The sequence below is a fragment of the Sylvia atricapilla genome, chromosome 5, assembly GCF_009819655.1.
Source record: "Sylvia atricapilla isolate bSylAtr1 chromosome 5, bSylAtr1.pri, whole genome shotgun sequence".
In the NCBI taxonomy this organism is placed as follows: domain Eukaryota; kingdom Metazoa; phylum Chordata; class Aves; order Passeriformes; family Sylviidae; genus Sylvia; species Sylvia atricapilla.
Genome location: NC_089144.1, coordinates 17,116,794 through 17,133,481, shown reverse-complemented (window position 1 = coordinate 17,133,481; position 16,688 = coordinate 17,116,794). Strand labels below are relative to the sequence as shown.

At 43.8% G+C, this 16,688-nt stretch overlaps 1 protein-coding gene across 3 annotated transcripts in view; it reads right to left on the bottom strand.

The window, feature by feature from the left end:
* FRMD4A (FERM domain containing 4A) overlaps positions 1-16,688 on the bottom strand; it is a 210,677-nt gene that overhangs the window by 66,065 nt on the left and 127,924 nt on the right. For all 3 annotated transcript variants that reach the window (XM_066318802.1, XM_066318801.1, XM_066318804.1), the window contains exons 5-7: positions 11,145-11,229; positions 6,802-6,858; positions 4,296-4,318 (exon numbers count right to left, since the gene is read on the bottom strand). In XM_066318802.1, the coding sequence (XP_066174899.1) occupies positions 4,296-4,318; positions 6,802-6,858; positions 11,145-11,229 (165 nt within the window). The remainder of the gene's footprint in view (positions 1-4,295; positions 4,319-6,801; positions 6,859-11,144; positions 11,230-16,688) is intronic.

Genomic DNA, 16,688 nt, shown 5'->3' with positions numbered 1-16,688 from the left:
ATTCACTCTGTAGAATGCAAGAGGAAATGCAGAGTCTGAGATTCTCTGATTAGATGGTACTTTTCAAAATACAGTGTTTAGGATCTTTACCATTAGAATGCAGCCCAGGTTTTCTAACCCTTTAATACATTCTAATTGGTTAAATGTCATTTGGTTACACAGAAAGAAAAGTAATCCTGAAACTATGTTAGATTACCATCTGCCCAAGTTGAAATTATTGTGAAATTCTGCCTAGCAGGAAACTGGCTGTAAGCTTTCCTCCCTTGTTATTCTTTCATATATTGCTGAAAGACTTGGAGTTCACTTGAAATGTCTCATATTGTTTAACTGGAAGAAATCTAGCAATGAGGAACTACCTACAGTGGTTCAGGATTTTGTTTTACTCAGAAGTTTTTCTTTCCCTTCCCCAAAGTGAGGGACAAATGATCAGTATATGCCGTTTCTTGCTGCTTTGACATACAAGCTGTTTAAGGCTGAAGAACTGGATTATGAACATCTGAAAACAAAGGTGTGTGAATTTCCCAGAGATTTTGGGACTGGACTCTCAATCTGGCAGGATTACATTAGAGGAAAGAAAATCTCAAATATTTTAACAATATGCTGTATCCTCCCTCAAATTAGAGGGGAATTGGTAATTTACCAAGGAAAGCCTTGGTAATTCCTTTATGTAGACCTAAAGAGAGTCACAACTACAGAGTTTGTGTTCATCTAAGGAACTGAAATTTGTCCTGCCCATGCTCTGCCAGCCAAGCGTGACTCAGCTCACAACTAAAAACAGGATTAGTTGGAGCTAATAACCTTTAGATCCATCTGCAGGGTACTAGTTTAGGAGCTTTATACATGCAATTCTGTGCCTTTGAAGTCAAAATGTTTGCAGCTAACGCTGAAAAGCACAGAACCAATCTTAAGTGTCTGGTTCCACCTGAAAATCAGCTGAACAGGGATACTTGATTGTCCAAAATTCAATGGTATGTTCCAGATGAAAAGTCTAAACATATTTAAGTCTTGTCAGCTGAAGCATTTGGGCATTCTCTTTCAGTAATGTGAAAATGCTCTTCTTTAGCACAGAGGATTAGGAACTTATTAAGAAGAAAAGCTTTTTATTTTAAACCTAATTCTGCCTGAATCTTTAACAACTAAGAGATGGATGAGGCCACTCACACTTAGTTGATTTAAACAGGTTCAGGAACTCAGAGTTTCTGATGAGCTGGTTTTTGAAATGAAACACACATTAGAAATGGAAATGGGCTTAAAAGAATTGTTCAGTATAGCTGCTAAACTCATCTGACAGGGTTGTTGTAGCATTTTACTTCAAGACAGGTGAGGGTGACTTGGACTGTGTTCCCCAGGCTTAGCAAAACTTGGTAATTGCTGTGATGCCCAAGGTGACAAGAAGCAGTGATAACAGTCCCATGCATGATAATGCCCTACCAAAGGATCGTGTTTGAAATGACACGAGATGCTTTTCGGAAAAGGAAAAAGGAGTACCCTGAGCACAGTGATTATTCTGAGGTATGGGATGATTTCCTCAAAACCAGCAGTGGGAGCTGCTGTCACCAAGGATGTATCAGTTCACAGAGATAGAAAGCTGCCTGTTAGAGTTTGTACAACTGATTCTGTTTTTTGAATTCCCACAAGGCCCAAAGAGCAGACTTGCAACTGCATTCAGGAGTCCTGAACCAGCTGCAGATGCTCCACGTGGCTGCAGTGGTGTTTGGAGGTAATCCCACTCTGGCCACCATGGGCAGGTGGTAACACGCAGCTGGAGCTGTGACAGTTTGGCTTGGACTGTCCCAGCACCTGAGGTGATCAGCTGTGACTCACAGGAAGGCTCCCATGGGGAACAGCAATTCTCCCATCACTGCAAATGAGCCAGTGCTTATGCACTTTTCTGGATCAGGGCCAGAGAGAAACTCTACTCTCACAGGCTATAAATCTGATGGTAGCAGTAGACAGGACAGGTGTGGGAAAGCTGCAACCCTTTAGAATTAAATTATTTCTTCAAAAACAAAGGAGTTCAAGAGTTCAGCCTTCATACAACATATGCTGCCATGCACAACATATGATCTTTAAATCTCAGCAGCAAGACAATCACAACTGCAAGGTTTCTCTGTTTAAAGAGTAATCGCTTTTACTTCAAACAGTATTTCAACATCAACTAATTTCAGACACTGAAGCTAACTTGATCCCTAAGAGAAGTCAGAACATTTGCCTTCATCTTCAGTTCCTCTGGCTGGCCTGAGGCTTGATTTGCCTGCCAGATTTTACACTGCTGATATGATAACCACAAATCTCAGCAGGCAAAAATCTTGACCACAACAACCTCATGTTGACTTCAGTAGCACCTGGATGTCACCCAGCACAAAAACCTGTGTCAGTGCACATTAGAAGGGAGCTGCTGGACAGACAGCCCTGGGAGATGCCAAGTCTTCTAGACCGCACAGGATCAGGGTACCATTCTTCTGTAAGAACAGGCTTCAAACTAGCAGACTGCTTCGTCCCTAAAGTCCATTTATAAATTAAGATCCCTGGCAGTGCCCTAAAATTGTTACTATGACACCCCTTCTCTGCTTCACTTGGATGTAAGGAATCCCCCTTCCACTTCAAACCACTGTGATCTACAGGTGAAAGAACTCAAAGCTGTTTTAATGGGCCTGGTGAGGACACACTGATGTGGTGGGAGCAGTTAACACCATGGCTTGAGGTATCTTCTGTGCCTTCAGAGAAGATTCCTCATTTCTCTGTGTGATAAACTCAACCATTCCTTTTACAAGGGACATCACACAATTTTTAGCAGGTGGATACTTTCCACCAGCTGTTTCCATTTCTGGTCTGGAAATGGGTACTTGAAGATAAAGTGAAGATAACATCCTATTACTCTGAACTCTCTGATTCCTTTCTGTTCTGCATTTCATAGTCTAAACATACACTTTCCAAGTGTGTTTTCACTATAACCAAGACATTCTGCGAAACAAATACTGCTCTTCTTAGCAAAACCAGTGGTTTATCACAGGTTGAAATGGCAAAACTTTGCTTGGTACAACTCTTCTGGACTGAGTTCCTGGCAGTGCATTGAAAACCAGACTGAAAAATCAGAGCCACATGCACTCCAGTACCCCCTAAATAAAGAGTGCTGATAGCCAAGTTATTCCAAATCAGGCAGAACTGAAAAATGAAGCGAGACGGGTTTTGTGTCTCTGTGGTCAGATGCATGTCAGGATTTTGCAAGTTCATTAAGGTTTTGAGCAATGATAAGCCAGAACTTAAACTTCCTTTTAGCAAGGGCTACATTATGTCATCTCAGATTTTGTGACAGGCAGTAGATATCTACAGTGCAGTTCCTTTTCACTGACTTGTCACCATTTTAGCTGGCTAGAAGTTCCAATCCACCAGAAAGTGGAACCTGCCTGTTCTTCACTGCCTCCTATCACATTTCAGTGCATTGCTCTTCACAGCCTTACAGTCATGTTTCAATGTATCACAATGCTGACAAAATTAAGACAGCTGACAATTCAATCCCACTGCCCATTTCTTTTCTTCTCTGAAACTAACTACCATGCATATTGTGCTCCTCCAGCTGAACTCACATTCAGGTCAGCAAAAGTAAAATATGGACTATACAAAATTTTTTGCATTGTCAGTTCTCCTGAGCATCACACAAAGAACTTTCACGTTTCTCACATGAGGCACCAAACAACCATCTGAACTCTGGTTGCTACTAACACAAAATCACAGACACGGTCAAGTTAAAGGAAAATTCTTGGGCATTTCACTAACAGTCTTCTGAAAGACCAAGTACAGTCACCTCATTGAATTTCTTACAGTAACTCTGAAGTTTTGGCTCACGGGATAGCGGAAGTTCAACAAAACCAATTATCGAATCTGTGATTTTGAGAACTGTCCAAATTCAAACTGAAATATTAATTAGTGATGGAATTTTAATGTTGCGTCTGGCAGGATCTGTGATATAACAGTGATTTTAGAGTAATTTCCTTAGCAATTTCCTTTCAAAGACCAGTCTATTTCCTGAACTTCATGACCACATAATGAGATTTGTCAACAACAAAATCACAACAAGGCTGTTTGCGAGGCATGCTCTGGTCAAAGGTTGTGTTTGGTGAAGAAATTATGTCAGGAAACATGATGTCTATGTTAGCCATGCACACATAGTTGCATTGTTAACAGAGGCAGTCCTGTTGCTACACAGCTACAACGGAGTTGCATATCTCACACAGGAATTTTACCAGATTTATTCTCACATCACTCAATGACAAAATCTTTTTAAGTTCACCTACCTTGAAAAATCTCCCTTTGCCTCCTGTAAAACAAGGAAGAGAAATTAAAAAAATATAATTAAAAACAGAAAAAAAAAGAAAAAGAAAAGGCTGTTCAAGATTTTCCATTTGCAAAATTCATTTAGCAGCAATTTCCTGCTGTAATTGATTCCTCATGCATTTTTTGGAACCAGTATCTAATGTCAAGTGTCATGATACAGAGCTGGGCAGATTAACAAAAAAAAGATGTAATGCAGGGCCAGATGCAGAATGTAATCCTCATTCTGCTGTGGATACCTAAGATGCTACAGGAAATAATGCCAGTAAATAAGAAATTTTGAGTGCTATATTACTAGAAAATCTCTGAAGTCTCAGTAGCTTTGCAGCCTCTGAGACTGCAACTCCCCAGACTTTTTAAAAAGTATTCTGGCCATCTTCTAGTATCTAGACTTTCAAAAGGCTTGCTCAGCTTTCAAGGGGACGCAAGACACAGGTTTCTCTAACTCCTTGCTGGGTGTTTGGGGGAGTATTTAGCTCCCTTGCTTGTACATCTAGATACTTCTATTTATTACCATCACAGCCCGATGTTAAAGGGTTGGATAACGTTCCACTAGAGTAGTTAGATTAGTCTTACTGCACACCTGGAGAATCCTCAAAATCTGGTGAGTGCCTTCTGCAATAGATTTAGCACACATTTTGCATTTTCCATTTACCACAGACAATATGCCTTTCATATGATTCATGCTAAAGCACCTCATTTGCCACCAGCTACACAGAAAGCACAGTGCAAAAATGTAATTTGCACAGAGAGCGAGTTTCCACTGCCAAAAGGACTGGGCTTTGTATTCAGGTCTTTTGTCTTTACATCCTTTCATCTACCCGCAAAACCTGCCAGCCCATGTCCAGTGGTGTTTTAGTCCTGAGGCTGGGGTAAAGTTCAGAGCTCTGGTGGTAGTTTAATTTGTCCTGGTAATAAAACAATTTGAAACAGGGCTGCAGACTATCACTTGAGTTCTGACAGACCTTTACTATGTTTCCATTTCACTCTGAGTGAACTGAAGGGCAGACAAGTACTTCTCTGGCTCATAGGAAGAAGTCTTTGAGCATGTCATGATTACAGTTCAACACAGAACAAAGCCCAAAGGATAGGCTCTGGCCTACATGGGTGTGAGCACACTGAATTTAAAAACCAATTTTGTAGGGTATATTTTTCGTAATTCAGTGCTTTGATCTAAATGCTGCAGCAAGAAGTAGAGCAAAATGCAATATGATTCCTTTTGTTTTGCTTGGATCCTGTCATAAACACGGGTTGTGTTTGTTATGCTGCCTGTTCTGGTTACAGGCAGCAAAGGTGTGGCTTGTTTTGACTGTTTTCATTAAGTTACACATCAAACTACTACAGGAATAAGCGTAACATCCTGTGTTTGTGGCAAGAAACAATCCCAGCAACAAGGGTTAGTTACAGTGGCAGTCCTGGGTCTGGCTGAACAATTACTAAGCACTAAGTTATTCACTAGGATGAGCAGACAATGAATTCATAACCCCACTGCTGCTCCTCACAATGAGCCCGTTGTTTGATGTGTATTCCCCCAACATCCAATATGCGATTTCTATAATGTGCTGCTAATTGAGTTCTCCATCCTGACTCTCCCGCTCCATTCTTGTTACATAAAATGATTTTAATGAAGGTTCAAATCCCTACACATTAATTGCTTCTTTAACATGGCAAGTGCTCTAAAAGGGCAGCGCATTGTTATTTATTAGTGCAGTCTGATGAGCTGATTTGTCTGTTCACATGGCTCCTCATAGCTTCATGGCAGATGGGAAAAAAATTAAAACTATAGATTATAAGAGAAGGGAAACAAGGATCATGTGACAATTATGGCTGATCTGCTCCCACAGTCATGCTTCTAAAAAGAGAACTTTCACAAAACCCACCTCTGCTACCCTGAAAAGGTTCCCTTCTGGGAACCAGACATTTACAAAATGCTACTTGGTCATTTGCTCTCTGACCCTTTTCACACTTCTTGAAGAACAGAACTTTGAAAGACAATATTTAGAAAAGTCTTTAAACCATTCTGCCCACCCTGGAGAATACAGAAAGTTGCATATATAGAAGCTTATGTAGCTCATGAGAGGACCAACCCCCACTGGGTAAACAAATGCAAGTAAAGTCACTGGAGGAAAAAACCATTGCATATGGATTTCACCTAGGAATTTGCATTCATCACTTATATTTTCTGTGGCTGTACATCATACCCCAGAGTCCTGGATATCTGTGTTGGTGCAAACGTAACACATTTCTGTATGCAAAATGTTGATCAGTAGTACCTGCTCCCTGAGTGGAGAGGTCTAGTTTGACAGCCTTCTGTACCTATTTTGGCAGAAACAATGAAAACTGTGCAAAGACATCTTCTTCCTCCAACTGAAGGGAACCCCAACTTCCACACAGCCATTGCAGATTTGGTAAATCAAAAGACTTAATGCAGCATGAGGCAGCACCAAGTGAGAGAAGGTAGGTGCTTACCTGCAAGATGTACGCAGCCAGTTCAAACACCACTTCACTGTCAACTTCAATGAGTTCCTTGAAAGGTGAAGAAAACAAGAAAGAAAAAGTTGAGCTGCTTTAAGAAGGACATACATCTCCTCCTGAGTACTGCAGGGTGAAGCATGCAGTGCCAGTTTTCTCCCTTGGCTAGGCTTCAAAGTATTCCCTGTGCTCCTGGAGACAAAAGGGAGGGAGAACCTGCCCACTCAGATATGGAAAAAGCCAAATATTCAGTGTAATGCGTTGGTTAATAAAGCATAACGATGTGGCATGAAGGGATTCCTAGGGGAGGAGTGAGGACAAGGCAGATGGAAGGGGTAGGATCAGAGTACATTTTATTTTCTTGTGTGATTTAGTGAAAAGAAGTCTAGGATAGATATTTTTTTTTTTGCCCCCAAATGCTTCAAGAGAACACAGCTTTGTTCTTGGCTCAAAGAAGCAAGGAATGAGAATTTGTCTTGGACACACTGAGGTAGTATCAAAGCCCTCCCTGGACTTCCCTGGTCCTTGTAAAAGGTAAACTCACAGGAAAATGAACAATATTTGCTCTTGCAGGATTTGACCCCTGGTTTTGGCCTTTTCACCCCCAAGAGCACTGAGGCTGGGAGTGGTTTGAGAATGAGCTGTGACAGCAAGTCTTCTGGTAGATCTTCCTTGCTCCATTTTATAGGATCCTGTCACTGCTGAAAGCAATCTTGGAGGGTTTTACTTGGATACCATGGTCACTGCTGGTCCCAACAGATCCTCTCAGGATTCCTCTGCTGTGCCTGAGACAGCAGTTACAGAACCAAGGTGTCGAAGCACTGCTCTGGCTGAATGTGCAGGATGCAGTCCAAGTATCAAAGATACTTGAGATGGGAGGCATGAGCATTACTCTGGAGGCCAAGCATGCTATTCCTGACTCTCTGGTCCCTGTCTTTGGGAAGCTAGGCTAATGGGCATTTATTGAGATAATGTTTAGGTCTCTATTCTGCAACTAGAACTCCTATATTGTCTCCTATGGACACAGCCCAGTAAACTGGGTCACTGTTCAGCTCATTCCTGTAGTGGTTTTTCTGTTGTATTTATTTAAGCTGCTGTTTTTTAATATTTTACTTCATCTGGCAAGAAATGAGCGATCTAAATATAGATCACTGCTGTGATCCATGCTCCAGCCAAGTCATGGCCACACCTCATTTACAAGCCACAATTGCTGCACTGGCTTGTCTCTGGCAAAATCCAAAACAAAGGGAACAAAACACAGGATAAGATCCAGGTGTCCTTGGCTTTCCCCAGTGCCAGCTTTTTAAAATAAATTCACCTCTTTCATAACAACTCCTTGGGGAGTGAAGAGCAGCTCTGCTATGGGCGATAAACACGCCTTTCCCCTCTCAGCTGAACTGCCTGAGTCACGCAGGCACCTGCACCAATGATGAGCCTGTGCCAAGGGAAGCGGCTGGTGCAAGAGGTTGATTCAGCTGCAGGCAGGGCTGGACTGGGCTATGAGGCACAACCCATAGCAAGGGGCAATGCAGACTAGAAGCAGAGCACCTCGTCTTCCTTCTGTCTGGAAGTATCAGGCACGGCACAGACAAACCAGCCTGTGCAATCATGTGTCGATGCTATGGCAAGTCTATACTGGCAGGTGAAGTAGACCAGAGCCCATTATCTGGCCCCAAGGGTACATGGGGTGCATTACAGCTCATGACTAAACACTCATCCTCTCTCTCCCAGTCCCAGATGGGGTTTCCACCACTGTGTTGCCCATTTGCAACAGGTGCGCACCCTTGATCAGTGCTGAAGCAATGCCTGAGGCAGAGCTAGCTGGCACAGGCCAAAACCCACGCCAGAGCGTGCGAGTGATTAAACAGCCTGTCAGATCAAGGGACAGTGCCTGATGCCAAGCCCTGTCTGCTTTGATAATACAAATGTGGCTTGGCCTTTCTGGGCAAAAGTGGCTTGCAAGAGTTTGGGTGTGTGGGTTCATGAATGTCTCACTACTCAGCAGGGCTGGTGAGTAGGGGCAGTGGGCATAGCCAGAGGAGCACAGCATCCAGCACAGGGCCAGCTGGCAACCCAGTGACCAGCAGCCACAAACTAGGCCTCAATTTTGTTCTTTCCCATGGTGTGCAAGGGGATGTGTGTCTGGAGAATCAAGAGGGGATGGTCTGAGGTGCTAGCACAGTGTTAGGAACTAGGTTTATTTCATACACACTGGTCTTTCTGGGCTGCAGGAGAGACAGGGGTGGAGGTATCCATGGGAAGTCCAGTAAGGAAACTTTTGGTGCAACAAGGAAGCTGTCATGGTTTGGCAGCATGCAACATTACATGCTAGCTGCAGGAATGACAAGCACTGGCTGTGCTTAGACACTGAGTTCCCCACAATACATTAACAGGAATCTGCCAGGCTGGGTGCTTGCCCTGAGTTTCAGCAATCACTTTGCACCCAACTTTCAAACTGAGCGCCTTTTTTAATGGCACAGCATGGCTTACTGTGGCTGGAAGTCAAATGGGGAAGGATCTGCATGGGAGATTGAGACTTCAGCAGGGCTATTTTTGGATAGAGACACTCAGCTCAAATGTGCAAAGTAATGGTTTCAGGGGAGGTCAGCCCAAAATAGACCAACCTAGATCTGCAGGCACTTTGTTTTATTTTGTTCACCTCTTCTTCTTATTAAGCTTTCTCCAAAAAAAGAACAACAGTGTAAGCTTTTCCTGGCAGTACTTCAAAAAGGAACTTTCCTCAGGAACCAAAACGTGATGCTCACTGAGGTTGTTGCTGGAGAGGGCTGACTAAGCACATCTAATTGCAGCCTTGCCGGAGAGCAAAGCACTGCACAGCTCAGCAGCCCTGCCTAGTTCCTGGGCACTGGCAAAAATGAATTTTCTGGCTTCTGCCCTGCATTTCAGAAAATACAAAGTTTGTCCCTGCATTTTAGGACATAGAAATGTCAAGTGAGGGTCCAGATTTGGTGTAATCTACTTGGCTTAGCAGGTCACAAACGTGCTGAGGGTTGTGAGATAGTGGACTACACGTGTCTTTTCCTGACTACATCTGTCTTTTCCTACCATTTCCTCTCTGGCAGATGGAGGTGAGTCACAGGAATGGCCTCTGCCAGCACAGAAGGAGGTAGGAGGTCTCCTCCCAGGGAATCCCAGCTGCTGACAAACCCCTCCCAGTCCCAGACATCCAGCCCACCCTGCTCAGTCTGCACACTGTCAGTCTCCACCTAAGCATGGTCTGGGGCTGGTTGATTTTCCGGACCTTGCCATTCTACAGCTGGCTTGTGGCATGAGAGGGATCAGCTTCATGGCTCTGCTGTGGGCACTCCTCCAAGCTGAGGGTGTGCCAGGACACTGCTGTCTCTGGCACAGAGAGTACCTTGTGAGGGGCTGCTCCGAGCTGCGGTGCCAGGGACAGCAGCCTGGTCCTTCAGGACTGTACCAGGGCGGGCAATTACTCACACAAAAACATTCTCAGGGTATGGCTTGTTCCTCTACAAGGTGATCTTTGGTGTATATGCAGACATCTTTACCTCACTCACATATAAACCCATAAACTCCTCCTGTCCCACGAATCTGAGGTCACTTAGCTTGTTCAGCCTGGAGAAGAGGCCGAGGGGAGACCTCATGGTGATCTGCAACATCCTCATGAGGGGATGTGGAGAGGCAGGCACTGAACTCTAATCTGGTGAACAGTGACATGCCGAGGGAATGACATGACACTGACACATGGCTGGATTTCAGGAAAAGCTGCTTCACCCGGAGGATGGTTAGGCACTGGAACAGACTCCCCAAGGAAGCGGTCACAGCACTGAGCCTGACAGAGTTCAAGATGCGTTTGGACAACACTCTCAGGAACGTGGTGGGATTCTCGGGGTGTGTGTGTGCAGAGCCAGGAGCTGGACTCGCCGATCCGTGCGGTTCCCCTCCAACGGAGGCCATTCCATCTTTCCCGCTCCCACTCTCCCCTCACACACGCCGCTGCCCCGTCCCCGAAGATGGCGCCGCGCCGCTCTGCCGCCCTCTGCGGGCCGGACACCCTCACGACGGCCACTCGGCCCACAGCGCGTTTTTAGCTCAAAACCAGGTATTTCCTTCGAAATACAAGCCCGTTTATACTTCTACTTTTTAGTGCAGATTCCCCCCTGCCAGCCACAAGAGTTACTGTTTTACCCCAGAACCACTCTGAGAGGAAAGTGCGGTGGCAGCTGCAGACAGAGGAGTGAGGGAATGTGTGAGGAGGAGGAGAAGGTTGTATCTGAAGTCCAGGTGTGACAGGTGTAAATTTTGGGGCAGGGAATGCAGATCCAGGTGTCACCCAGAGCTCCCCAGGTCCTCACCTTGTAGATGCAGGACTTGGCGTTCAAGAAAAACAGCTCGATGGTGGCATTGTCCTTCAGATAGGAGATGCTCTCAATGTAGAACCTGAAAGGGAAAGCAGGAGGGATGAGACACGAAGAAACTAAGGCAAAACACGGAAATGCACTTATTAAATGAAAAATGTGGTCAATGGAGTCATGATGAATGTACTAAAAATGAACTTTGTTCCTTTATAGAAGACTGAGGTGGTGAAGAAGGCTTGTGCACACTCCACGACGTGATCAGTCACCACCACCCCAGCCATACCAAAGGAACTGGATCATCAGGTGGATAATTTAGGTTCTAAAAAATCCTTCGCTTTGTTTTAAGACTTAAAAGAAACCTTTTTTCTGTTTTCTTGTAAGCTTCACCTTTGTTTGCCATCACATTTTCACCATCAGCATTTCTTCATCACTCCTTTACACATCAGAACAATTCTGTGCTGTTAACTTGCATCTTGTAATATATCCATCCACAGAAATGCACTACTGAGTTCCTTCCCTGTCCCCTTCAGCTCTGCATAAAACAAATTTTATAAAGGGTTCTTTACATATTATATCTATGGTCTCACAGTAAGGCAGTAGTTACTAACCTTGCACAGTTTACCAGTACAATGAGTAACAATGTTAGGGATGATAGGGAATGATCACAATCTATTTTTTTTTTGAGCTGAAGTGACTTCTCAGAACTCAGGAGAAAGCTCGAACCCTCAGTGTCAGAAAAACCCACTCGTTTGCACTGGCTGATTGCCCCAAATATTTGCAATTATGTTGAAAGCCCATTATATACATGAATTTATTCAGTACTCCATGTCCTGCCTGCTCTGAAGGTCTGATGCTTTGGCAGTGAACTTTGTGAGAGCCTTGTGAGAATTGACTCCTGTCCTTAATTCTGCCTTGAGATCTTTTTTTCGGGAAAAATGCTCTGGATACTGTCAATGTTAACAACTGATCATTCCATATATGTATGCTGTGTGTTATTGTAGTAACAGAGAAACTGGATACGTTCAGTGACTGTTAAGGTGAATTTGGCATTTACTTAATGGTTTAGGTAAGGAAAAATAAATAGGTCTGTCTGCTGATGCTGTTTGGTAGTGATTTTCAAGTTGCAGTGCAGTGAAAGCAATGTTCCTTACATAAATTCCAGTTCTATCGTGCCTTGTCAGAGGCAATTAGAATAGGAAAGGTGCCAGGGAAATGGTGTCTGCATCAGGGACTTTTAAAAAGCCAAATTCCTTAGAAATCTGTGTTGACATGCAGGGTCCAGTTACAGAGAAACCCCAGTCCCTGACCCTGCTGTCTGGGAGCAGACAGACCTGCGGACACTCCTGAGGCTTCACAGAAACAACTGAAGGGACTGTCCACATCCAGCTATTTGCAGAGTCCAGGGCCTTAAATGTAACCTTCTTAGGGGCAAAGGTCAAAGCTGTGTAGTGCTCCTAAGTGTCCTTTGAAGGCTATTCAAAACACTTTATTTCATGACAGGCAAAACCAACTCCTTGCTTTTTAGAGTGACAGAAACATTTTGCTCATCTGCTGAAGGGCTCCTGTCTGTATTACCCTTCCTTCTCTCCCTTCAGAAGAGCAATAAAAATGAAAATTGAATAAAATAAAATAAACCCCAGGAAAACACCAACAACCAATCAAATCCACAAAACACCAAAAACATTTGAATGTAGTGATGATGAAGCACAAAGATGAAACTTTTTCTTTTTTCTGATTTTCACCATTTCACTTCCTGTCCTTAAAACAGCCTTTTTTTTTTTTTTTTTCCAAATAAAAAAATATACTTGGTTTTAGAAATGCAAAAATTGATGCATTAAAAAAGGAATCTTCTTACTAGATCTGCTCTCTGAGTGCAGCTGGCTTCCCCTCTGCTGAATTAATGGAGAATAATGGCAATTTTACACATTCTGTGCTTCTTGAACAACCTTCTCTTCTTACCACTGCTACCAGTGCTCTCTGAGTTATGATGGTAGGTTTCCTCATTCCAAGGTCAGAAGAAACAAGAACATTTTTTTCATTTTGCATCCCAATGAAGGTTAGCCAAAAAGCTTTTTGTTTCACCAGCTCAAGTGCGATCGTTCTCATCATCACTAGAGGGCAATATTGCATTTCTTAAGACTGCAGGGAGCTTTCCCAAGGCTTTCCACATGGACATAGATCGTTTTCTGTACAAAATTAAGTCTCTGGGAGCACAGAGCCTGCACACGATACTTCATCTCACAAAGAAAACCCAATTCTCAAGTGATCTCCAGAGCAGAGAGTGAGCTGGGGAGCTACTGGCTCTCACACATGCACCCAGACAAATGTGGAACATATGCATCAGGAAACTGGTGCTACTTAAAAGAAAACAGATTTGCAAAGGGAACTCTTGTGGGATTTTCTGTGTGGCAAGCTTAGAAAACCTGAACTGGAGTAGATTACCATGAATCCACAGTTGGTGCAGTAACAACAAAAAGGGCAGGGAAAGACACATTTTTTTTTTTTTGCACTTATGACTAGTTTCTGTCACATTTCCTCCTGTTACCATCTTTTATGAACACAGTGCAGGAACCCACACTTTACAATGACCAACGTCAATGACTAAGGAGGCAGGCAGGAGCATCCAGCTGCTAAGACAATGAACCAAGGAAACAAAAATCTGGGTTGAATTCCCAACTCGGACACAGGTTTCCTTCGTGAACCTTCAGAAAATAATTTAGCTGCTTGGGCTGTTGAACTGGCTCAAAAAACACCCCTCCTTTCTCTGCCCCCCTCTGTCTGTTTTGCCTGTTAAGCTTAGGAGCCTTTCAAGATCATCAGTTTTGAGAGGCAGCTCTCAGATTTCTGTTGAGGACTCCCCAGAGAGCAGAATTCCTTCATTTGATGTGAAGCTGATGTGTCTGGGATATAACAGATAGGCTGGACAGGCAAACAGGCGGTACAATGTGTCCAAGACCCCTGCTCCACTACCTGCATCTCTTGCAATACACTCAGCAAATACTTTTGCCTCCAGCAGCTCCTACAAGAGGTTCCTTGATAGCCAGCGACATTGCCTGTGAGAAATTAGCTGTCTGCAGGAAGAGGGAACACCCCATGAGGCTTGGTGAGTGTAAAACCAAAGGAATAATTTTTGAGAAAATTTAAAAGATCAACCAATGTTAATCTATTTCTGCATTCCTCCTCCCTCCCCACCCCCAGTAACTTGTAATTCATCAAGTACATTTTCTAAGCATTAATTAAATAGACCAGTGAATATTATGCTGGGTAATGAACACGAAGTGTCTATCTTAGCTGCTCCCTCTCAGCAGCAGGGAAATAATGAGTACTGCAGAAAGCGTCTTGGAAGACTTCAGAAGCTACTGCATCTGAAACGTTTAAGGCTTTTTAGCTGCGCGGACATGTCTCATATTGATCAGATTGCTCTCCATTAAGCATTGGTTAACTGACAACTTTCTCTGAGACAGCTTAAGCCCCCTCATCATGCTGTGATGAATGGCAATTCCCATCTAAACAGCCAAGCACAGACTCACAATGGTGCTTGTGGAAACTCCTGATTGTTGGTGAGGGGAAACTGTGGTACTACCAGAATTTCTCCCTTGCTTTACACACAGACCCACCTACTTCTGACTCATGGCTCAGAGAAATGCCTGACTGGGTCCAGGACTCACCAGTATGATTAGTGGTTTGTCAGGAGATGGAGAATCCCTTACTGCTGCTGCCGGTCTCCTTTCTGTGAACCCAGGTGTGTGTGTATGTGCAGATGGGCAAATTCAGCAGTTACGGGAAGGTGTTTGAACACCAGTGCTCTGTTCTTGCAGTGGCAATAGAAGAATTCAGGACTACCAAGCACCTGAGCTGGTGGGGTGCTTGTGTGTACAATGAGAGAAAAAATAAGCAGCACTCTTGATCTCCATACACCAAAAGAAACTGTCAAATACAAAATATTTAGCATTGCCTCTAACACTCAGCTCTAGACATATCCTGTCAGCCTGAACTTGGCCACCTACCACCTAGCAGGGACCAGGCTCTCAGCATTTGAGTTGCTGACTGGGCAGATAGATTGTCATAGCATTTGAGAGCAGATGCCCATCTGTTTACTTCCAAGCAGAACCTGCCAAATGGTAAAAGAATTTCACTGTGATCTTCAACACAAAGATATTTCAAAACATGACCACAGCAAATGTCTCATCTACTTCAGGTGTCTGTCTGTCCTGGGGCAGTGATACCATCCTTCTTCTTGAGAAGTTTGAGTTTGGTGGGAGCCATCTAGTCCAAAAGATCTCTATCCACCTCTGTCCCAACTGGCTACACTGATCTAGTTGAGATGCAGAGCAGAGCTGTCAGCAGAGCTCAGTGACCCTGTCAATGGACTACCCCTTATTTCACTATTACAAAGCAATGGGTAAAGGAGAACACCCCTTTTCTACCTCATCCATCCTGATGTCTGGCTCATTATCCCTCACCATGTCATTCAGAACCTCAGAGGATTATTTGAAAAATATGAGGCCATTTGCTAACCAGTAAAAGAAAGATCATATACATCAGTATAATGGACTTAAATGCAGATGTCATTATATGCAGTGTCTCATGCTAAATGAGTATTCTGACCAGCACAGGCTGCACAGCTCCTTTTATGTTCCAGCGCTGTTTGCTAATAGTCATGGGAGCACACTTTTATGTGCTGACACTTAAAAGCAGACAATGCTCATGCTAAATAGTTGGCCTGTTAAGTAATCAGTCAGGAATGAAAATCAGCTGAAAAGCTCTGTTTACCTCCCCTTCTGCATTCATTTTGCTTTGGATCCCATGTCCTGCCCCCTGTGCCTGGGCTGTGCTCAGGCCCACCTCATCCAGCACCTGGGATTGGTATGCAGGGGACAGGAGGCAGCAAGAGAGACCTGTGTCAACTTTTACCTCATTGCAGGGGAAGCCCTGAAACTGGAGGTGAATTTGATTCCAGAAATACAGGGAATAACAGCTAACAAAAGAAAAAGCTGTGGATAGTGTTTAACCTGAGCCTGTCCTCTCTCTCACCAGCTGCTATGAAGTTGTCTGTGTCTTTACCTACTGTCAGTCAATTTTTCTTGATGTTTCTAAAATGTTGGCCTATTGAATCTCTGGAAAACCATGGGGGTTTGCTCATTCTACGCCTCATTTTTTCCATGTACAAAAACATGCAGGGATCTGCTTTGGAATATATAGAGACCAACTCTCTTAATCTCTTCCAGGCTGTATATCGTGAGAGTGCAAACTACCAAATGCTCCAGTGCAAACATAGAGAAGGGAAGGAATCAAGGTGGTGGTGCAGGTACATTCCTCCCTTGTGTTTGTTTAAAGCACAAGCACAGACACTGACCTGAGTATAGTAAATCCTCTGCCCCTTACCTACATGGGGAACCCAGCCTGCCCAAACTATAAAAGCAGCAACCCAGCTCAACACAGTCTGTAAATCGCTCCACCACTGCAATGTCCCCTGGAGCTTAGCTTGCCTTGCAAGAGAAGTGCATCTTTGTACAAAAAGATGTGGTTTTGTACAAAAGC